This window comes from Salminus brasiliensis, unplaced genomic scaffold (assembly GCF_030463535.1).
Source record: "Salminus brasiliensis unplaced genomic scaffold, fSalBra1.hap2 scaffold_137, whole genome shotgun sequence".
Lineage (NCBI taxonomy): Eukaryota > Metazoa > Chordata > Actinopteri > Characiformes > Bryconidae > Salminus > Salminus brasiliensis.
This window is the reverse complement of record NW_027326668.1, coordinates 4,672-29,409: the sequence shown is the minus strand read 5'-3', so window position 1 is coordinate 29,409 and position 24,738 is coordinate 4,672. Positions and strand designations below refer to the sequence as shown.

Sequence of the window (24,738 nt, the reverse complement as noted above, 5' to 3'; positions counted from 1 at the left end):
TTTCTGCCTACAGCAGTTTAGCCCCACCCATTTACCCTGCAACAGTTTAGGCCCACCTTTAACCCAAATATGTTCAGCCCCACCCTTCCTGCCCTTTCAGCAGTCTAGCCCCACCCCTTCAGCCTACATCAGTTTTGTCCCACCCATTCAGCCTACCCAAGGCCTACCATTGAGCCTACAGCCGCCCACCCATTCCCATATCAGTGGAGTGTTGATCTGCAGACTGTCTGTGTGGGAGATATTAGAGGGGAGGCTGTTGGGAAAGAGATTCACAAATCGGCCGGCGCTTTTCCCACGTCCCAGAGGATTCCAGCCTGAGCTCCCCAGTCTGCTGGAGTGACCTTCGGTGGAACATCGGCCCTGTAAGGCAACATATCAGAGGCTGCTGGAGGTTCTGAAGAAGCGAGAGATCTCCACGCTGAGCTCGTCTGCACAGCCTCCTCCACGGCTGCCGAAGCTCGAGCGTTCGAGCCCCGGAGGGACGGCTTAAATTATGCAAGCCGCTCTGTTTGAGCTCACGCTGAAGCACATGCACAGAGCAGCCCGGCCGGCGCAGCGCTGCAGGCGGCCATATGGCCCCAAAATCAGTCCACCTATTTACCCCCGCTGACCAGCCAGCTCTACACTCTCTCCCTCTCTCTCTCGTTCTTTCTCTCTGCCTTTCTGTGTGTATCTCTCTTAGTGCAGCAGTGTGTGTAAGGTGTGTGTTGTGTGTTGCAGCCTTGCTGAAGCCTGGAGAACATCCTCGCTGAGGGGCTCTCTCTAAACTGACGTACCTAACCGCACTGTAAACGAGGTGTAACGCAGTTATGGTAGCCTGTTGCAGACCGCCGAAGTGGCCCCTAGAGGTCATAATGAAATCCTTCCCACTTGGTGTCGCTTTGAAATGACCCTCTCTATCGTCCCCTGGTGGTCTGTGGAGTTGGCTGGTAAAGTGATGCTCTGAGAATACACTAACTCTGTGTCTCTGTGTTTCCTCCTCACAGGGGTATAGGAAAGCAGGGCTTCCAGTGCCAAGGTAACAGCATCTCCCTTCATACCGTCTTGTCTTGTGAGTCATATAGTAGATGAGAATTCATCCAGACATCTGATCAGGCAGCATCCCAGTTTGATTGCACTCAGCCGTAAGAGCGTTAGTGAGGTTGAGTACTGACGTTGGATGATCAAGTTCTGAAACAGAAACACCACTCATAACTCATAACTCATCCCACAAGGAGTTCACTGGAGCTTAACCTCTTCAAACCATACCAAAGTTGTTGCCTAAACAGATGAAGCTCCATGACACATCCCCATCCCAGTTCAATGATGCTTCATCTCCCCAACCCATCCCAAAACTCATCCCACAAGGAGTTTAATCATGCTTCACCACCCCAACTTATCCCAAAACTCCCCTCAGATGTGTTAAACGATACATTATCACTCCAACTCATCCCTAAACTCATCCCACAAAGAGTTCAAAGAAGCTTCACCACTTCAACCCGTACCAAAATTGTTGCTTTGTTAGCTCATCCTGAAGGCATTGGATGGAGCTCCATTACTCATCCCAAAACTCATTCCACATGTGTTCAGTGATGCATCATCACTTCAACTCATCCCTAAACTCACCCATAGCTGTTAAATGATGCTTTATCACTCAAACTCATCCCAAAACCCATCACTCTAACTCATCCCAAAAAACACCCATAAAGGTTCAGTGGTGCTTCATCACTTTAACCAAAAACTGTTTAATAGTGCTTCATCACTCACAACCCTTCATCATTCCAACTCATCCCAAGACTAATCCGAAAGGTTTTCAGTGATGCCTTATTACTCCAACTCATCCCAAGACTAATCACACAAGTGTTCAATGATGCTTCATCATTTCAACTCATCCCAAGACTCATCCCAAAGGTGTTTAGTTATGCTTCATTACACCAACTCATCCCAAGACCCATTACAAAGGTGTTCAATGATGCTTCATCACTCACAACTCATCCCAAGACTCATCCCAAAGGTGTTCAGTGATGCTTCATTACACCAACTCATCCTAAGACCCATTACAAAGGTGTTCAATGATGCTTCATCACTCACAACTCATCCCAAGACTCATCCCAAAGGTGTTCAGTGATGCTTCATTACACCAACTCATCCCAAGACTAATCACACAAGTGTTCAATGATGCTTCATCATTCCAACTCATCCCAAGACTAATCACACAAGTGTTCAATGATGCTTCATCATTCCAACTCATCCCAAGACTAATCACATAAGTGTTCAATGATGCTTCATCATTCCAACTCATCCCAAGACTCATCCCAAAGGTGTTCAGTGATGCTTCATTACTCCAACTCATCCCAAGACTCATCCCAAAGGTGTTCAGCGATGCTTCATTACACCAACTCATCCCAAAAAGTGTTCATTGGTCATCCGTTACTCATCCCAAACCTTATAATGATGTTTAATCACTTCAACTAATTCCAAAACTCATCCCAAATGTGACTAATCCTCAATGAACAAAACAGAAGGAGCATCTGGATGCTTTTGGATCTATAGAATCTGCTGTTAGGTCCAGTCTCTAGCCTGAGTATGATCGACTGGTCCGAAATTAAACCTGCCTCTCCTTCAGTCTGCAGTTTCGTGGTGCACAAACGCTGCCACGAGTTTGTCACTTTTACATGCCCCGGAGCCATCACTGGACCTAAAGCAGAGGTATGTCATCTGATGGGATGCCTCACCTACACCTGTATCTCTCTCTCTCTCTCTCTCTCTCTCTTTTACTCTCTCGCGCTCTCACTCGCTCTCTATAAACCTCAGGTAGACTGATTACAAATCCTACAAATAGAGGTGCATTAGCATAGTTGTAGCTGTTGTAATTCTGTCCCTTTCTCTCTCTCTCTCACTCTCTCTCTCTCACTCTCTCACTCTCGCTCACTCTCTCTCTCTCTCTCTCTGTCACTTCTTCATTTTCTTTCGTCAGTCTCCCTGCCCTGACCCCCACCCCCCTCCACCCCTCCAGACCCATCTCTCTCTGTCAATGACATTCCTTTCATCCTCAGCCCTCACTTCTTTTCCCTCTTCATCATCTTCTTCATCGCTTCCCGCTGGTATCAGAGCTGAGGATGTCCACACACAGTTTATGAGAATGTCAGAAAAGCACAAGTGAAATAATCCCCTTCTTACACACACACACACACACACACACACACTGGCCCCTCCTCCCATTGAGAACAGCAGTGATGTGATGGTGGTGTGTTAATGCTGAAGCCGAGAGCAGAGGGAGTGACAGTGAGGCTGAAAGTGAGGGAGAGAGAGATGTATGATGGGAAGGGCGACCAAATTGCTTTTCTTCCCTTCTTCGCTTCCTTCTGATGGCTGTTGTTATTCCAGGTGGTTGAGATAGGGCTTGCCAGGGGGTTGCTGTGGTGTGTCAGGTGGTTTCTGTGGCATTCAAGGTGGTTGGCTGGGTGGTGCTAGCTAGGCTGTTGTTATTCCAGGTTGTGGGCAAGTTTGTACCACACATATAGTATATGACCATGATACAAGTACATTAACAGCATGCTATCAACCATGTAAGATACCATAGCAACCGCTTAGCAAGAGCCTTGCAACCACCTCAGATACCATAAAATCACTTAGCAACACTCTAGAAACCACCTAGTTTATGTTTGCAACCATCAGGGATAACAACAGTTATGAACCACCTAATGACCACAGAGCAACACCCATCCCGTCACCTCAGATACCATAGCAACCACATGGCAACACCCATCCAACCACCTCAGAAACCAACACTCTAGAAACCACATAGTGTACTTTTGCAACAGTCAGGGATAACAACTGCACAGGGACCATCTAATGGACTACTGAGCAACACCCATCCAACCACCTCAGATACCATAGCAACCACTTAGCAAAAGCCTTGCAACCATCTCAGAGACCATAACACCACTTAGCAACACTCTAGAAACCACCTAGTGTACTTTTGCAATCAGGGATGACAACAGCACAGGGACCACCTAATGGACTACTGAGCAACACCCATCCAACCACCTCAGATACCATAGCAACCACTTAGCAAAAGCCTTGCAACCATCTCAGAGACCATAACACCACTTAGCAACACTCTAGAAACCACCTAGTGTACTTTTGCAATCAGGGATGACAACAGCACAGGGACCACCTAATGACCACCTATTGACCCATCCAACCACCTCAGATACCATACCAACCACTTAGCAAAAGCCTTGCAACCATCTCAGATACCATAACACCACTTAGCAACACTCTAGAAACCACCTAGTGTACTTTGCAACAATCAGGGATAACAACTGCACAGGAAACACATAATGACCACTGAGCAACACCCATCCAACCACCTCAGATACCATAGCAACCACTTGGAAACATGCTAGAAACTACATGGAACCCCACTGTAACCACCTAGCAACCTCCATCTATGCATCCACCTGGACTACCACTGCAGCCATCTGGGATTACAAACCACCTAACAACCTTCTAACAACACCCAACCAGTAGCGTTGAACCTGATAGCCGAGGGAGTGACAGTGACAGTGGGGGAGAGAGATGTATGATAGGGCGACCAAATTGCTTTTCTTCTCCCCATTGTTTCTTTCCCTTCTCTCTCGCCTCTCTCTCGCGCTGTATAGGATTTTAACACTGTAGGCGTCGTGCTTTTCATTCACTCTATGTGAAACAGATAAACTGCTCTTAAAATGAGGTCAAGGAGACTGCGAGTGTGTATGGGAGTGTGTTCCTGCGAGCCAGTGTGTGTCCGTACATGAGTGTGAGCCTTCCTTCTTCATTTCCTGCTGGATGTTTGTCCACTAATTTTTTCCACTGGAATAAATGGTGGGACTGTGTGGGCAAACGTCATAGCAACCATCATAGCATCACCTTAGCAACACTCTAGAAACCACCTAGTTTACTTTTGCAGCAATCAGGGATAACAACAGCACAGGGAACACCTAATCATAGCAATCAACCACAAAAATTCAAAGACCACAGCAACCACCTAGCAACCCTGTACAACTGCCTAGTCCACCACTGCAGCCATCTGGGATAACAACAGCCTAGAAACCACCTAACAAACATCTAGCACCACCCAGTCAGACACCTCAAATACCACTGAAATCCCTTAGCAACACCCTAGCAATCACTTCAAAGACCACAGCAACCACCTAGCAACCCTGTGCAACCACCTGGTCCAGCATTGTAGCCATCTGGGATAACAACAGCCTAGAATCTACCTAACAAACATCTAACACCAGCCATAGCAACCCCAATGCAATCACCTGTAACACCATAGCAACCGGTTAGCAACCCTGTACAACCACCTGGTCCACCATTGCAACCATCTGTGATAACAACAGCCTAGAATCTACCTAACAAGCATCTAGCACCAGCCAACCAGTCATAGCAACCCCTAGGCAATCACCTGTAACACCATAGCAACCGGTTAGCAACAGTCCAGCAACCGGCTGGTGTTTTACAATAATTACCTAGCAACACATAGACATCCACTTAGCGATCAGGTACAGTTTTATCAATATACAGTTTGTTGAGATCATTGAAGGAAGTGTGTGTATAACTGTGTGTGTGTGTGTGTGTGTGTGTGTGTGTGTGTGTGTAGGCATGACAGAAAGAGAGAGAGAGAGCAGGATGTGTGAGTGTGTGCAGGAGAGTGTGCAAGGTTTATGGAGGGTGGCACACAGAGGGAGAGGAGGGAAAGGATGAAGGCTGGCAGAGGATGAAGAAAAGGGGTGGAGACTATGTGGCGAGAGAGACGGAGGCAAGAGGCAAAGACAGATGACAGGAGCTGAGGATGGGAGAGCGAGAGAGTGCGAGAGCCAGAGAGAGAGAGAGAGAGAGAGAGAGAGAGAGAGAGATGAGCAAACATCAAGAGAGTAAGAGAGATTAACAGAGAGAGAGAGAAAGCCAGAGAGAGATAAAGAGAGATAGCCAACTAAATAAAGTCAGAGAGCGAGAGAGATTAGCAGAGAGAGAGAGAGAGAGAGAGAGAGACGGGCGTTTAGGAGGATTCAGTTTTCACAGCTGAGCTGAACTCATTTATTCATCCACCATTCAGCCTCCTCAAAATAGCCTGAGCTAATTGGCTCACAGTCACTTCAAAATGGAGCCCTTCCTATGGGTGTGTGAGGGGCTGAGCGTGTGTGTGTGTGTGTGTGTGTGTGTGTGTGTGTGTGTGTGTGTGTGTGTTTACAGGTGTCTGTGCAGAGAGACGGATTCATCAGAGCTTGTCTATTTTTAGAGAAAAGGGCAGTATCAGTGGGATTCTCATCAGACTCCTAATTTAAACCTCTCTCTCTCTCTCTCTCTCTCTCTCTCTCTCTCTCTCTCTCCCTCTTTCTCTCTCCCTCTCTCTCTCTCTCTCTCTCTCTCTCTCGCTCTGTCCCTGTAGGACCTGAAGAGTAAACACAAGTTTAAGATACACACCTACTCCAGCCCGACCTTCTGCGATCACTGTGGTTCTCTGCTCTACGGCCTCATTCACCAGGGCATGAAATGCGCCAGTGAGTGAGCGAGCGACTGAGTGAGCGGCTGAGGGAGTGAGGGAGTGACTGAGTGAGTGAGGGAGTGAGGAAGTAAGAGTGAATGAGGGAGTGAGTGAGTGAGTGAGGGAGTGTACCTATGGGTCCTTTTCACACACCAAACCCAGGACGTCACCTGGATACTTAAATGCTTCATGATGATCACAGGGAAAACTGTAAGGTGCACTCTAGGACAGTCTGGGGGTACTCTAGGACAGTCTGGGGGTACTCTAGGATAGTCTGGGGGTACTCTAGGACAGTCTGGAAGTACTCTAGGACAGTCTGGGGTACTCTAGGACAGTCTGGGGTACTCTAGGACAGTCTGGGGGTACTCTAGGGTAGTCTGGAAGTACTCTAGGACAGTCTGGAGGTACTCTAGGACAGTCTGGAAGTACTCTAGGATAGTCTGGGGGTACTCTAGGACAGTCTGGGGGTACTCTAGGATAGTCTGGAAGTACTCTAGGACAGTCTGGGGTACTCTAGGACAGTCTGGGGTACTCTAGGATAGTCTGGAAGTACTCTAGGATAGTCTGGAAGTATGCCAGGACAGTCTGGAGGTACACTAGGACAGTCTGGAGGTCATCTAAAGTTCAAATGGTTTCAACTTTTGCATGACGCACATTGGCAGAGTCTCAGTGTGGCCAATAGGAGAACAGTGGGCGTGTCCTTCTTTTATGCGCCACCTGAGGCTCGTTGTACTGAGCGTCCCCAGGTGTACGGCATCAGGGCTAGCCACGACTCGCCGCCTCATCACTGCCACAACTATGATAAGTGTAGTGTGGTGGGCTTGCTTGGCCCAGAGAGGGGGGTGGTGTTACCCACTGTATTACGCTAATCAGAACTAATCCTTTGCCATAACGACATAAGCGAGATTTTTGTTAACGACAAACAGTTGCACTTCATTTGACTGCCAGTTTGATAAACAGATAAGGACGGATCTGCAGGACACGATACCGCCTCTGATGCAGTGGAAATGCACAGTGCCGGCGGAGTAATTTCATTAAGTTAAATAACATGACATGCTAACAAGCATCAAATCAATTAAGGCTTTGATAAACATGTCCAATCAGCCACAGTTCCGGGTTAACTTGCTTAACAAGGGGCGTAATTATAGGTATAGCGTACAGCACGAGAGTCTGAGGGAGTCCACGTTCAGATTTATATCAGTTTATATCAGTTTAGATCACCACTCAGAAAGAGGAACTCGCATACACTATATGTCCAAATATTTTTGGACACCCCCTTCGAATGAACGCATTCCGCTACTTTAAGTTGCACCCATTGCTGTTACAGATGTGCAGATGCACACCCACACAGATTGAACCCACAGAGGGGTATAAAGCCCCCCAGCACTGAGCTCTGGAGCAGTGGAAAAACTGGTCAGGAGCCTCACTAGCGCTCTTGTCGCTGAATGCAATCAAATCCTCACAGCAATGCTCCTCCAAAATCTGTTAGAAAGCCTTTGTCCCTGGACAGTAGAGACAGGATCAACTCTTTTCTAATTCCTTTGATTTCAGAAGAAACCATGAAGGAGCAGGTGTCCCAATACTTTTGTCCACATAGTGTATGTTGAGAGCACAGGAACTGGGGTTTCTCAGTCGAATGAACAGACTCCACTGAGACCACATGAGCAAAAGGCAGGAAGTGTAGTAGCTCATGGAGTACAGACGGGGAGCGTAAAGAGGAGAGGGACTACGACATGCCAAATCCTCTGTCCCACAGGATGGCTTCACTGGAACTGGAATTAGGGCTGAGCAGTAATGGGAATCCAAAGCAAGAGAACCCAGAGGACGCAGAGGAGGCAGATGGACAGCCAGGGGGAAGGGAGACTTCAGCTGGGAACACGTTAGAGCTGGGGTGTCAAACTCTGGTCCTCGAGATCAGAGATTGGAGATCCTGGAGATCCCTAACTGTGGCGCAATGGGGCAACGGGAATGGGGCACTGCTGCAGGAAAGGCTTGTTCAGGGACTTGGTCAGGCAAATCACAGTGGAGACCTCAGTCAGGGAGGAAGCTGACAGGGCATCGCATGGGAGGCAACCAAGGAAACGGCAGAGGCAATCAAGGAAATGGCAGAGGCAACCAGGAAAACTGCGGAGGCAACCAAGGAAACAGCAGAGGCAACCAAGGAAACTGCGGAGGCAACCAAGGAAACAGCAGAGGCAACCAAGGAAACAGCAGAGGCAACCAAGGAAACGGCAGAGGTGGTGGCCAGGGACTGGGGTGTGGTGGGGTTGTGGCCTTAGGAACGGTCTGAGGAGTGTCTATGACCATAAGGCAGGTCAAGGGATGTCATAGAAGGCAGGGGTAAGGTAATGCTCCCTCAGAGCAACGGGGAGAAACCCTGAGAGGAACCAAGACTCTCTGATCTCATCACTGCCCCTGCAAGTCCCCCCTGCAGCCCCAGGTCTTTTCTTCACAGCTGAAACAGAGACCTGGTCCAGTGTTGACTCTCAGAAACTGGTCTTCTGACGCTGTCGTAGACCTCTTGCTGTACCAGGCCCCAGTTTCGAAGAGTCTTCCGATGGTGCCCTCGAAAGCTGGCAGTTCACTGCTTACCACCGTACCATTCGAGATCACTGGACTTTCGGCGGCCCTGATCTGCAGGGACCAGGACTGCAAACTGAGGGACCCGAACAGTTGGAAGGCTTAAGACTACTAAGTCCTGGTTAGTCTTCCCAGCTGTAGAGCTGCCATGTGCCTCCACTGTCTCCCAAGCTTCCCTTGGGACCTCCCAAAAACAGAACGTTCTCCAGAATGTGTCCGTCTTGCGATGGTTCCTCGGGTTGGCTGTGTCTTGCAAAAGGCCAGGCCGAGGACCATGTAATACGCACTGGCTCAGTCAGGCTTCCAGGTGCAATTGCGTGAAGACATCTGGAAGCGAGGAAATATCAGACAGGCCTGGAATGAAGCAGATTCTGATTAGTTCTGGGACGAACGCCCAGCAGGAAGAAATGTGAATGGCGCGAGGCCTTAATGTCCGGCAGACGATTTTTGGTCTGTGATTTTAAAGAGGTGCAGCTCGTGGAAGTGGCTTGATGACGCAGCGAGTCCTGGCGGCCTCACAGATAGCCTGCACTCCACTGCCACAGTGAAGAGAAGCACTGCCTAGAAGTGCACAGGTGCAGCGAGTCGCTCGAGTCTCTGCGATCCACTCCTGCCGGCCGCATTAACACTATGTCTATGTGTGTGTGTGTGTGTTTGTGTGTGAGGTTGTGACATGAACGTCCATAAGCGATGTGAGAACAGTGTACCCAGTCTGTGCGGACATGACCACACCGAGAAACGAGGGCGAATCCACCTGACCGTGCGAGGAGAGAAGGAGGACATATACGTCACAGGTGAGATCAAAGAGACTGAGACACACGAGGAGGAGGGTAAGGGTACAAGTGAAGTTAGCCACCTCCTCTTTTCCAACATCCCCAAGCGTTGGCTCCCCAGCTACATCGAACCAGCTACCAGACTGCTGTGCCGGGCAGAATCGCTTAAGAGTGATGAGGGGAGAGAGAGCACGGCCAACTGTGCTCTCTCTGACTCCGGCTGCCGGTGGCAAAGGCTCGGGATTTGAACTCACGACCCCCCGGGCCATAGTGTTAGCTCATTAGACCGCTGAGACACTTGGCCTTGGACCTTTGGACCTTGGATTTGAGGTCCCGAGCTACATCTTGCTTGACATCATGTTGAAATTGATTTGTGATGGGGGCCTCTGGTGGACTAAAGAGCTGTCACTGTGATCAGAGGATCGCTGGTTCAAATCCCCATCCTGAAAATATATGTATGGGTTGTTTAATTGGCAATCATTATGATTAATAAATCATAAATGGTCCAAAATTACCTAAAATATTACCTTGCCGATTCCACTACAGGATATTATTTTTTATTCTGGATATTAATGTTATTAGAACTTCATACTGGATATTAATGTTATTATAACTTCATACTGGATATTAATGTTATTAGAGCTTCATATTGGATATTAATGCTATTAGAGCTTCATACTGGATATTAATGTTATTAGAACTTCATACTGGATATTAATGTTATTAGAACTTTATACTGATATTAATGCTATTAGAGCTTCATACTGGATATTAATGTTATTAGAGCTTCATACTGGATATTAATGCTATTAGAGCTTCATACTGGATATTAATGTTATTATAACTTCATACTGGATATTAACCATATTACAGCTTCATAATGGATATTAATGTTATTACAGCTTCATAATGGATATTAATGTTATTAGAGCTTCATACTGGATATTAATGTTATTAGAACTTCATACTGGATATTAATGCTATTAGAGTTTCATACTGGATATTAATGTTATTAGAGCTTCATACTGGATATTAATGTTATTAGAACTTCATACTGGATATTAATGTTATTAGAGTTTCATACTGGATATTAATGTTATTAGAACTTCATAGTGGATATTAATGTTACTACATACAGTAACTGCATGGTTTGCACCCTCTCACATTGCCAAGGCCCTACAACTTATCATGGGGTGTCCTGTTTTATTCCCCTGTACACCCTAAAAAATACAGGTGCTAAAAAAGGTTCTGTAGGTGATGCCATAGAAGAACCAAAGACGTTTTTGTCTTTGTGGCACTTATAAAGGTTCTTTACACTCACACGTCTCTATGAGCATTTGCAGCACTTTTATTTTTAAGGCCGTATACTGCTGTAGTGTTTGGGTTTAGCAGGGACAATTCAGCTGTTCTCCAGCAGAGAGCAGTGTTGGCATTCAGAGCAGGTGTAAAATGATTGATATGTTCTTTAATGTCATTGTTTTATTAAATGAAATTAAATTAAATTAAATGAATAGAAATTACATGAAGGTTATGTGTTAAAAGCCCTAAATCTATCAGTTACACGCCTCCCTAAACCTCCACTCATGTTCCTCCCGAGCCGTTCCTCTGCTTTCCTCACCATGGCAGTGCTGGCAAAGTTCATCTGGGCTGTTTTTCTTTCCCGGGCGGATCGTCAGCCTGTGGAGGGCTAATTGAATTGAAATGAATGCTCTCCCACGCCAGAGAGGGAGTGTGTTGTTCAGCCGGTGCGGTGGAGCGGGCCGATGTTTGTTCTCTGCTAAAACAGCAGCTAGTAATCCCCCCCACCCACCCACCCACTCATGGCTTCAGGTCAAAAAAAAAAAAGTTTAGCAATTTGCTCTCCCGCAGTAATGAGCGAGAGCCTGGCTGGGACAGGGTCTGTCCACCGGGGCAGATGGAAGTTACACAGTAATGGAAGTCACACAGCTGGACACCAGACACCATGTGGACCCTGCCCATAAATGAGTTCTTCCATAGCTGCTGGTTCTACAGAATCCCATTTTACCTGAACTTCATACTGGATATTAATGCTATTAGAGCTTCATACTGGATATTAATGATATTAGAGCTTCATACTGGATATTAATGCTATTAGATATTAGAGCTTCATACTGGATATTAATGTTATTAGAGCTTCATACTGGATATTAATGCTATTAGAGCTTCATACTGGATATTAATGTTATTAGAGCTTCATACTGGATATTAATGCTATTAGAGCTTCATACTGGATATTAATGATATTAGAGCTTCATACTGGATATTAATGTCATTAGAGCTTCATACTGGATATTAATGTTATTAGAACTTCATACTGGATATTAATGCTATTAGAACTTCATACTGGATATTAATGATATTAGAGCTTCATACTGGATATTAATGCTATTAGAACTTCATACTGGATATTAATGCTATTAGAGCTTCATACTGGATATTAATGCTATTGTATTACTTTTACTTTGCCATTAGAGCTAAATAATAAAAACTCTTTCTGTGTGTGCGTGTGTGTGTGTGTGCGTGTGTGTCTGTGTGTGCATGTGTGTAGTGCGTGAAGCTCGTAACCTGATTCCTATGGACCCTAATGGCCTGTCGGACCCCTATGTGAAGCTCAAGCTCATCCCGGACCCCAAGAGTCACAGCAAACAGAAAACCAAAACCATTCGCTCCACTCTGAACCCCGTCTGGAACGAGAGCTTCACTTTGTGAGTGTGTACTTGTGTGTATTTGTGTGTGTGTGTGTCTGAAAGTCATGTTTAAAGCATTAAGACCTTGCTTATTCTGTCTGGATGCTGAATGTGCACTCGTGATGCTTCATGGTCCAATCGTCATGAAGTTCTAATACAATATGAAGAACTCCTGCCAGGTCCACATTTGCTGGTTCCAGCCATCTCTCATCTTATGATGATTTGGGAGATGGGGGACCTCTGCTGCTGCGTTCTCTCTTCACTGGCTTCCTGTAGCTGCTGCCAAGGTCATCAGATTCAACCCCCTGACTCTGGCCTACAAAGCCAAGACTGCACCAGCCAGCCCCTCCGTACTTGATGGCGATGGTCAAAAGCCGATCTGCACCAAGAGCCCTTTCAGCTTCCAGTACGGCTCGGCTCGACCCGCCATCCTTTAAGATCCACGGAAGACGAGCGTCCAGACTTTTTACTGCCCTGCACCGAAGTGGTGGAACGAACTTCCCCTGGGTGTCCAAACAGCAGAGTCCAACGCTCGCTGTCCTCAAACCCAGACTGAAGACCCTCCTCTTCTGAGAGTACTCAGGCGAAGAGAAGAGTACTATGGTCTCCAGATTGACTTGTGTTTAGTCGAGTCTTAGATTAGAGGATCTTTGTCATGTTTTACTTTGACCATTTAATTGAAAAGTGGAAATTCCCGTCTCCCTCTTTCTCTCCTGGTCTTTCGTAGTTCAGTGCGCGGCCGGCAGTGGGACAGACGCTTGTCTATAGAAGTGTGGGACTGGGACCGTACCTCTCGGAATGACTTTATGGGTGCTCTGTCGTTCGGGGTGAGCGAGATATTCCGCCGGCCCGTCAGTGGCTGGTTTAAACTGCTCAACCAGGACGAGGGAGAATACTACAACATACCTGTACCGGACCCGGACCTTCAGGTAACCCATCCTCACCTACAGCTGGGGCTTCCACGATCACCACAAGACCACTCCATCACACTGACTATCACTCAAACGCTCCTGAGAATACAGTCGTTCCACAGCTCAATGTTGGGGGGGCTTTATACCCCTCTAGCCCACGCCTGCCATTAGGCACGGTGCCAGTAAAGAACCCTTTGTAGCATCTTCGTTTTAAGACTGGGTGCAGTTGTGCTGTGGGACTGGCACAGTGCAGTTACACATTCTGTCCACACGGTGGCGGTAGAGTCCCGCTCGTCAGTCGGCTCTCTCCGCAGTGGCTGATTCCCTCGCTCTCTCTCTCTTTCTCTGCAGGAGCCAGACGCCGATGTCTCTCCCTCTCTTTCTCCTGCTCCTGCTACCGTGGCAACACCTGTGCCTGCCGTGAGCCCACCCGTGCTGAGCCCTGTACCCACCAGCATACCAGCAGGGAAAGGCCGAGTCGGACTGCATGACTTCAACTTCCTGATGGTGCTGGGAAAGGGCAGCTTTGGCAAGGTGATGAAGGCGGACAACAACGTCCAACCCGAGGACACACGCAAACAAGACTTACGACATGAAAGTGTATTGCAGATTCATACTGGATAACAATCAATCTCGAATTATCACTCTCAGACTGTAAAACACTGCTGATTCATACTGGATTAAAATGACTCAATTACTAGTGTTACAAGGATAAAACCCATTCACACTGAAGATTCATACTGGATTAAAGTCACAGAGTTATGTCTGTCAGACTGCACTTTCAGACTGGATTTAAACCACTTGCTAATTGTTAGGGTCAGTGGGTAAAAAAAAAACTTCAGGCCCTGCAGATTCATACCGGATGAAAGTCACTGCACAAATATTACTGTAATATTCATTCATACGATTACGATTAATGACTTAATTCTTAGTGTTAGAAAGTAAGAACGCTGAAAGGTTTCATGCTGGATTAAAGCTGCTGCCCAGTTAAACTGTCATACTGTAAAACTGCAAACCCTGCAGATTCATACTGGATTTTCCTGGATTGAAACTCAGCAGAATTTGAGTGACGTGTGTGATGCAGTTAAAACCATGACAGTTCATGTGGGGGAGTAAGCTTCTATCTGTCACTTTAATGACTAGAAATGCACATGCACGTGAGTGCAAGAGTGTGTGTGTGTGTGTGTGTGTGTGCATGCATGCCCTTGTGTGAAAGTGTGCACTACAGACTGCTTATATAAGAGTGCAGGGTTACGCTCAGTAGACAGTGCTTCCTCCAGGGCGCAGCGGCATGCTGAAGAAAGGGGAGAGAGAGAGAGAGAGAGAGAGAGAGAGAGAGAGAAAGAGAGAGGAGAGGGAGAAGGGGGAAGAGAGAGAGAGATAAAGAGAGGGAAAGAGAGAGAGGGAGAGAGAGGGAGAGAGAGATAGAGAGAGAGAGAGGGAGGGACAGAAGACCTGGAGACAGTGAGAAATCTGACACACAGCAGGAAGGGGGAAATGACACGGAGAAGAACGAGGGATGACAGACAAGGAGGAAAAGAGCAAGGAGGGAGGGCAAGTGAGCAGCCGAGCATCAGAAACCAAGCGCTGCGTTCTGATCACGACCCGAATCCTGCTTCAGGCCTCCAGTGCTTCTACTGAGCAAAAGATGAATTACAACCATAAAACACTCCTGTGTCTATAACATTAATATCCAGTATGAAGCTCTAATAACATTAATATCCAGTATGAAGCTCTAATAACATTAATATCCAGTATGAAGTTCTAATAACATTAATATCCAGTATGAAGTTCTAATAGCATTAATATCCAGAATGAAGCTCTAATAACATTAATATCCAGTATGAAGCTCTAATAACATTAATATCCAGTATGAAGTTTTAATAACATTAATATCCAGTATGAAGCTCTAATAGCATTAATATGCAGTATGAAGCTCTAATAACATTAATATCCAGTATGAAGTTCTAATAACATTAATATCCAGTATGAAGCTCTAATAACATTAATATCCAGTATGAAGTTTTAATAACATTAATATCCAGTATGAAGCTCTAATAGCATTAATATCAAGTATGAAGCTCTAATAACATTAATATCCAGTATGAAGTTCTAATAACATTAATATCCAGTATGAAGCTCTAATAACATTAATATCCAGTATGAAGTTCTAATAGCATTAATATCCAGTATGAAGCTCTAATAACATTAATATCCAGTATGAAGTTCTAATAACATTAATATCCAGTATGAAGTTCTAATAGCATTAATATCCAGTATGAAGATCTAATAACATTAATATCCAGTATGAAGTTCTAATAGCATTAATATCCAGTATGAAGTTCTAATAACATTAATATCCAGTATGAAGATCTAATAACAGACGTCTGGTTTCATTCACCACCACTGTGAACAGTTTTGAGAGAGAAAAGAAAACTAAGAGGAAAAGGATACCAAAATAAAAGTCTTTGATTTCTTATTTGCAGAGACAGCAGGCAGTATGAAGTGACGTGTGTTTCTGTGTGTGTGTGTGTGTGTGTGTGTTTCTGTGTGTCTGTGTGTGTTAGGTCATGCTGGCGGAGGAGAGAGGAAGTGAGCGGCTGTTTGCGGTAAAGGTACTGAAGAAGGACGTCCTGTTTCAGGATGAGGACACAGAGAGTGCCATGGTGGAGCGAAGGGTGTTGGGGCTAACCGGCCGCCCACACTTTCTTACCTCCCTATACTGCGCCTTCCAGACTGAGGTGCACATAACTTACAGTCAATGAGATTAATATCCAGTATGAAGCTCTAATAACATTAATATCCAGTATGAAGTTCTAATAACATTAATATCCAGTATGAAGCTCTAATAGCATTAATATCCAGTATGAAGCTCTACAAACGTTAATATCCAGTATGAAGCTCTAATAACATTAATATCCAGTATGAAGCTCTATTAACATTAATATCCAGGATGAAGTTCTAATAGCATTAATATCCAGTATGAAGCTCTAATAACATTAATATCCAGTATGAAGCTCTAATAACATTAATATCCAGTATGAAGTTATAATAACATTAATATCCAATATGAAGCTCTAATAGCATTAATATCCAGTATGAAGCTCTAATAACATTAATATCCAGTATGAATGCTGTTGAATCATGATAGCAGAACCGTTTGGCGGATGATTGACTGCAGTCAGTGGAGGTGTGCACTGGCCTCAATAGGAGCTGCAGTTCCTACATTAATGAGCTGGTGCTGCTGCTCTCACCAAGGACATTAATAGTCCTGAGGGGAGGAGTTACTTAATGAGAACAGATTGCTTTTTTAAAATTTGACTGGGGGGGATTATGTAATGTGACTGTGTGACTGTGTGTGTGTGTGTATGTGTGTGTGTGTGTGTCTATCTGAGGAAGTAATGATTGACAGAGAGTCTTTATATAATACGCTGCAGTACGCAGCTTTTATGATTACAATCCGTAAGTTCTGGATTTTCTGAAAAAGACGGAACAGTGTCAGTGTGTTTGCTTTTTCCGCCCTATTAAAACTGCTGGAATATCAGTCTCATTTCTGTTAACAAGACTTTTAGATAGTGTAGTTAATGAATAATAACTCATACTGAATAACTCATACTGAATAGCTAATACTCGGTAACTCATAATCAATAAATACTGGATGATTTATTATAAATACTAAGTGATCAGATACTTAATAATGTGGTAGATACTGAATAATTCATAGTAGATACTGAATAATTCATAGTAGATACTGAATAATTCATAGTAGATACTGAATAATTCATAGTAGGTACTGAATAATTCATACTGGATACTAATTAATTCATAGTAGATACTGAATAATTCATAGTAGATACTGAATAATTCATAGTGGATACTGAGTAATTCATAGTAGATACTGAATAATTCATAGTGGATACTGAATAATTCATAGTAGATACTGATTAATTCATAGTGGATACTGAATAATTCGTAGTGGATACTGAATAATTCATAGTAGATACTGATTAATTCATAGTAGATACTGAATAATTCATAGTGGATACTGAATAACTCATAGTGGATACTGAATAATTCATAGTAGATACTGGATAATTCATAGTGGATACTGTATGACTGATGGTGTATATGGAATATTAATGTTAAGATTAGAGATCAGAGGGTCAGTACTAGTGATGGTATGGTTTAGTGATTATGGAAGTGACTGACTGTAGGGACGCTTTCCTGTTTCAGGACCGGCTGTACTACGTGATGGAGTACGTGAACGGGGGGGACCTGATGTTTCATATTCAGATTGTTGGGAAATTCAAAGAGCCGCATGCAGCGTGAGTACTGCCGCATTGCTTCTCGCATCCCTGCGCCCGTCTCTTCTGGTTTTATCGACCTGAACGCGGCCATTAATGAATAATCTCCCTCCTGCAGGTTCTACGCAGCAGAGATAGCCGTGGGTCTCTTCTTCCTGCACAGCAACGGCATCATCTACAGGTACTGCATCACAGCCGTACGGCCAGACGTGGTGCTTGCGGTGTTCCTGGGCAGCCTACTGTTCATTCCATCAACAGCAATGATTTGAAGAAGCTAAAAATCCTAATATAAGACAGTATTTGCCCCCCTTGATTCGCTTTTGCATATTTGTCATATTTGCTAAATGTCTTCAGATCCTCGTATAAAATGCTCCTCACCTTCACACTACCTCCACCATGTTTGACAGGTGGTAGGATATTCGTATTGCTGAATGCTGTGTTAGCTTTACCGTGGATGTAAGGTCTAGATAAGTGCTGTCATGTCTGATAGATGCTCTCTCCCTCTCTCTCTCTCTCTCTCTCTCTCTCTCTCTCTGTCAGAGATCTAAAGCTGGACAATGTACTGCTGGACAGCGAGGGCCACATAAAGATCGCTGACTTTGGGATGTGCAGAGAAGGCATGATGGAGGGAGACACCACACGGACGTTCTGCGGCACTCCTGACTACATCGCTCCTGAGGTTGATTGATCTCCAGGCTCGATCCACACAGTGCATTACATCACAATCCCATACTCCACACAGGCCTTGCAGTATGCAGTGGCTACAGTGCCCTGGTGGTCAATGGATACTGAATAATTCATAGTAGATACCGAAGAATTTATAGTGGAAACTGAGTAATTTGTAGTAGATACTGAATAATTCATAGTGGATACTGAATAATTCATAGTAGGTACTGAATAATTCATAGTAGATACATAATAATTTATAGTAGATACCGAATAATTCATAATGGATACTGAATAATTCATAATAGATACTGAATAATTCATAGTGGATACTGAATATTTCATAGTAGGTACTGAATAGTTCATAGTAGGTACTGAATAATTATATAGTGGATACTGAATAATTCATAGTGGATACTAAATCATTCATAGGAGGTACTGAATAATTCATAGTGGATACTGAATAATTCATAGTGGATACTGAATAATTCATAGTGGATACTGAATAATACTAAAAAATACTAAAGCTGACGGTACAAAGCAAAGCGTACCTCACAGTCCAGCTCCTGAAGGCCTAACCAATGGGAGAGCCTGGATGGTTGTTTCCACCCAGATACCACTGGAGAAAATCTCCTGATTGGACGGTCGTCTCTCTGTGGGTGTTTCAGCAGGTTAACCCTTTTGTTTCCAGCCACAGCTTGTCTGAAGGCCTGAGCGAGCCCATGGCATGCTCGGGAGTCCTAAACGCCCAGCCGTCCGTCTGTCCACTCACAGCGGTTATACCACTGGCGGTCAATCAGTGTGCTCAGTCAGCACCAACCACACTGCAGTAATATGTGTGTGTGTGTGTGTGTGTGTGTGTGTGTTCACACTGAACTGGACGTGTGCATGCGTCAGCACGATATCATTAACCCAGCAGTTAAACCCACTGCTATTGATTCCATTATGTAAAAAAACAGAATTGATCCTCGTGTTCCTGTCATCTTACACAGACGCAATATGCGTCCCTGCGGGCGAGGAAATTAATCTCTCGTACCCGGGCTCTCTCTCTCTCCCTCCCCCCATCCACCCACCACCCCCTCCACACACACATTTACATTATCTCTACATTATCACTCTCAAACTCTGTGCCTGTGTCTCGCCTGTATCTCCAGAACGTCAAGCTTTACAGGAGAAGGAAAAAACCTCCTGAACTTTCAATGGAAGTCAATGTAAAAAGAACTTACTCCAAGTCAATGACAATATGTTAAGAACAACTTCCAGATTCACATGATGGAGAAAAGTGAAAAATGTCCCCAAAACAAAATGCCATTACATTAAAACCAGTGCCAGTGCCAGAAGTGAAGAGCATCGAGGATCTGGTTCCTGTGGCTCCTGTCGAGGGGTGGATCTACATGGTTCTTGAAGGTAAACCACCTCTCTGGAGGTGTTCTGGGTCAGAACATCTCCAGAACATCAGGCAGGTTTTGTGGGGGGGTTCCCTCCCGGTATGCAGTGGTCAGTAAAGGACAGACAAGAGAGAAGGTCATGGGCACCCAAGGTTCATCGATGCTCATGAAGGTCCCACCTCACATCTTAGTCTTGGAGCTTCAATGGTCTTGTGGAGTCCAAGCCTCGACAGGTCAGAGCTGTTTTGGTGGCACGAGGGGGACCTACTCAATATTAGGCAGGTGGTTTTAATGTTATGGCAGATTAAAGGCTTGTTCTGTGAGTGTCAGGTGTGAGGTCTGCTTCATTAGAAATGTGCTCATTGTTGTATTTGTCAGATCGTGGCGTATCAGCCGTACGGGAAGGCGGTGGACTGGTGGTCGTACGGGGTTCTGCTCTATGAGATGCTGGCTGGACAGGTAAGTTCACGTGCCTGCATTTTTCTCCATAGCTGACTAGTCCCAGGTCTGACCTATAGGGGGTTCTAGGGGTCCATGGACACTTAATTAACCCTATAATCAACCCTGAAAGTCTCAAAATTCTAAAATTACAGCATTTTGTAATTACACTATATTGACAAAAGTATTGGGACATCTGCTCATTCACTGTTTCTTTTGAAATCATGGGCATGAAAAAGAGCTTCCCCTGCTTTTGTTGGAGTAACTGTCTCTATTGTCCTGGCACGAAGGCTTTCTACTAGACTTCGAAGGAGCATTGCTGTAAGGATTTGATTGCATAGTGAATTAAAAATCACTTTACAGTTATTACTGTCGAATGGCAAACTTCACACACTTCAAATTCATAATGGATTCAAATCACTCTATAGATATCCTATTGTAAAAACTACATACACTTCAAATTCATACTGGATTAAAAATACCCTATAGTTATTTTATTGCAAACACTACATGCACTTAAAATTCATACTGGACTGAACATCACTCTATAGTTATTATATTGTAAAAACTACACACACTTCAAACATATACTGGATTAAAATCACTCTATAGATATCCTATTGTAAAAACTACACACATCAAATTCATACTGGATGAAAATGACTCCATCGTTATGACTGTCAGACTATAAAAGCAAAAATTTTTTGCAGTCTCATAATTACAGATACAGAGCGTTACACATATCTGACCTACATCCTTATTTACTGGCGGGCAGATCCGTGTCAATGTGTGAGCCGACTCAGCGTATAGGACTCTCTTCCAAAATCAATTCCAGTGTAAACAGTGGGAATGTGGGAATGTTTACCGCAGGGTTCACTGCAGCGTTATGATGCTGGAGCTTCATGTTCATAACTTTCATAACACTAAATGGTGTGAGGGTGTAGGTTCTCTCATCTACTGCAAACTGAAACGTGGGGCTCCGAGTGGTCCAGTGGGCTGAGGCGCTGCCACTGTGAATCTTGAATCCCAGGTCATGCCATCAGCTGCACAGCTGGCCTTGCTCTCTTCCCAAGTGGGTCAAGTGTGAGTGGGCGGGGCTAAATCGCTGTAGGCCAACAGGCAGATATATGTAGATATTTTGGGATTTGAAGAACCCAAGAGAAGAACCACTTTTGGCTCCATAGAGAACCATGTTTTAATAGAGATTAGTGTGAGCGTGAGGAACCTTTTAAAGGTCTGAAGAACCATCACTTGGTGGAATGGTTCTTCACATCTCAAAACTGGAACTTGAACCTTCTGAAGCACCTTCATTTTTAAGACTGCCTGTTGTATTTGACTTCATTGTTGAACTCTCTCTCTCTCGCTGTCTCTGTCTCTCTCTCTCTCTCTCTCTCTCTCTTTCTCTCTCTCTCTCTCTCTCTCGCTGTCTCTGTCTATCTCTCTCTCTCTCTCTCTCTCTCTCTCTCTCGCTCAGCCTCCGTTTGACGGGCTGGATGAGGAGGAGTTGTTTCAGTCCATCATGGAGCAAAGCGTCTCCTATCCCAAGAGCCTGTCCCGTGAGGCCGTCGCCATTTGCAAGGGGGTAATCTACTCACTGCTTTAAAAACAGCCTGACCAGCTCAAACTGGTTAAACTGGTTAAATTGGTTAAACTGGTTAAATTGGTTAGGTCAGCTTAGCTCTTGACCATCACAGTGTTTGTTTTCATAGATTGATTAGCTGGTCCACCAGCATGATCAACCTGACCGAAACAGTCAACCAGCCCAGTAGGTGGCACCTTATCAACCAGCATGGCTGAGCTGGTGCACCAGTATGATCAGCTTAACCAGACTTGCTCATTTGACTCTCTCAACCAGTATGACCAAGCTATATATAACCAGTATGACCAGTCTGACCATGCTGGGGCACCGGCATGATTAGCTTGACCCACCTAGTTGACCACTTTGACCAACCTAGTTGACCACCTTGACCAAACTAGTCAACCAGTATGACCAAGTTGGTGGACCCCTATGACTAGCATGACCACACTGGTGTACCATTATGACCAGTCTGACCTTGCTGAGGCACCATTATAATCAGCTTGGCCAACCTGGTTGACCACCTTGACCAAACTAGTCAACCCACATGACCAAGCTGGTTGACCACCAGTATAATCAGCTTGATGCTGGTAGACCAGCTAGACCATCTCTCTCTCTCTTTATCTCTCTCTCTCTCTCTCTCTCTCTCTCTCTCTTTATCTCTCTCTCTCTCTCTGTTCCTAGCTCCTGACTAAGAACCCAGGGAAGCGTCTGGGTGGAGGAGAGGACGCAGAGAGAGAGATCAGGGAGCATCCTTTTTTCCGCTGGATTGACTGGGACAGACTGGAGAGACTGGAGATTCAGCCCCCCTTCAAACCCCGAGCGGTCAGTACCACACATTACAGTAACCTGCAGTGCTGTGGATGTGGGTGTTTGCTGTTGGAGTGGGTGAAAACTATACACCTACACCAATCACTACACAAAAATTAGTTAGATTATGAAAACTACACACTGTAAATTCATACTGGATAAAAAATCATACTACTACTACATAATACTAGTTATTAGTTAAATTGTGAAACCTACACGCCCTGCAGATTCATACTGGATAAAAATCACTATTCAGTTATCACTGTCAGACTGTAGAAACTACACGTCCTGCAGATTCATACTGGATAAAAATCACTATTCAGTTATCACTGTCAGACTGTAGAAACTACACGCCCTGCAGATTCATACTGGATTAAAATACACAATTATTACTGTCAGACTTTAAATTTATTAGACTGTAAAACTACACACCCTGACTAGATTCATACTGGATTAGAAATCACTACACAATAATTATTTATATTATGAAAACTACACGCCCTGCAGATTCATACTGGATAAAAAAATCATAACACAGTTATTAGTTATATTGTAGAAACTACACGCCCTGCAGATTCATACTGGATAAAAATAGCTCCATAATTATTACTGTCAGACTTCACATTTATTAGACTGTAAAACTACCCACCCTACACACACAGACTAGATTCACACTGGATAAAAATCACGAACACAGTTGTTCCCGGTATGAATTTGCCAGTATCTAATGCTGACCTGCCGATTGTTCATCCCCTTCTCTCTTTTTTCAGGGAGGAAAAAAAGGAGAAAATTTTGACAAGTTTTTCACCTCCGCCTCCTCCGCCCTCACGCCCTCAGACCCGGATGTGCTAGCAGCCATCGATCAGGAGGATTTCCAGGACTTCACCTTCATGAACCCGGAGTTTCCTGCTGCGCCCCTCACCGCTGTTTGAGATCACACAGCACAAGCAAAGCGCTCGGAGCGAACTTCACCCCACCTAGACTTTAACCTTAAAGCGTACTTACTCCATCCGTCATGAGTGAACCGCTCTGAAATGAGTCGACACTCGAACCGATTTCACAGATAGTCTGGTGGACAGTAAAACCACCAGTGCTGAATTAGTAGTGAACTTATGAATCCATTATGAATCTTTCTTTAGTAAATGATAGAGATCAGCGAGTGAGGCTGCTTACACCTCAGAGAAACCATTTATACTCCATAAATATCGAGAACACACTCCTTAGAGTAGAAGTATAGAGTATCCAGTATGATTATACATGATATTTTAGCATATCTGAATATATATCTCCATGAGAAAACTTGGAAATCCAGGATGTCATACTTGAAAAAAAAATGTTGTCAGGTCAACTTGATGAAAATGATAAGGTGACTTTCTTTCTTTGAGTTAACCCAACTTAGTTCCGTCACTCGCATTTCTTGCTTCAATCCATATCGAGTTGAGCCTCAAAAACATTAGTAAATGAGCTGCAGCTGAAAGTGTTTGGTCTGTGGCTCCTCCCCCTCGATCTGTTCACGTTAGGACCCCCCCCCCATCTCATGGATGGAGGCCTGCCTTTTCTGGTGTCTCTTGACAAGCAGGCAGTTAGACAGTTGCTCCACTCTAGAGGTGTGAAGCCGTGTCTGAGCCTGAGAAAGAAGGGAAGCTCTAGACCGGCCCTACGGTCTAACTGCTGCTCACCAGTGGCAGTGGTGGCTCAGCGGTTAGAGCGCCGGGATATCGATAACAGGGTTGTGGGTTCGATTCCCGGGCTCGGCAAGCTGCCACTGTTGGGCCCTTGAGCAAGGCCCTTTACCCTCTCTGCTCCCCGGGCGCTGGAGTTGGCTGCCCGCCGCTCTGGGTGTGTACTCACTGCCCCTAACACGTGTGAGTGTGTGTTCACTACCAGATGGGTTAAATGCGGAGGACACATTTCGCTGTACAGTCCACACTGTACAGTGACGAATACGTGCACCTTTATCCTTTATCCTTTTTTACCAAACACAAGGAGGTCGTCAGGTCAGATCCCAGCAATGCCTTAGTGCTCCATAGTTGAAAGCCTTCCTGACAGTCTGGGGACATCATGTGATGG

The 24,738-nt window shown here is 44.9% G+C and overlaps 1 protein-coding gene across 2 annotated transcripts in view; it reads left to right on the top strand.

Annotated features, from left to right (window-relative positions):
* prkcg (protein kinase C, gamma) overlaps positions 1-24,343 on the top strand; it is a 29,656-nt gene extending 5,313 nt beyond the window's left edge. Inside the window, exons 3-17 of one of the 2 annotated variants that reach the window (XM_072672031.1) lie at positions 987-1,018; positions 2,606-2,688; positions 6,419-6,530; positions 9,760-9,888; positions 12,437-12,593; positions 13,303-13,504; positions 13,838-14,020; positions 16,054-16,227; positions 17,720-17,811; positions 17,909-17,971; positions 18,331-18,469; positions 20,223-20,303; positions 21,757-21,864; positions 22,543-22,683; positions 23,439-24,343. In XM_072672031.1, the coding sequence (XP_072528132.1) occupies positions 987-1,018; positions 2,606-2,688; positions 6,419-6,530; positions 9,760-9,888; positions 12,437-12,593; positions 13,303-13,504; positions 13,838-14,020; positions 16,054-16,227; positions 17,720-17,811; positions 17,909-17,971; positions 18,331-18,469; positions 20,223-20,303; positions 21,757-21,864; positions 22,543-22,683; positions 23,439-23,600 (1,858 nt within the window). In that variant the 3' untranslated portion in view covers positions 23,601-24,343. The remainder of the gene's footprint in view (positions 1-986; positions 1,019-2,605; positions 2,689-6,418; positions 6,531-9,759; positions 9,889-12,436; positions 12,594-13,302; positions 13,505-13,837; positions 14,021-16,053; positions 16,228-17,719; positions 17,812-17,908; positions 17,972-18,330; positions 18,470-20,222; positions 20,304-21,756; positions 21,865-22,542; positions 22,684-23,438) is intronic. The other variant, XM_072672032.1, reaches the window with a different exon arrangement.
* Positions 24,344-24,738: the final 395 nt, after the last annotated feature.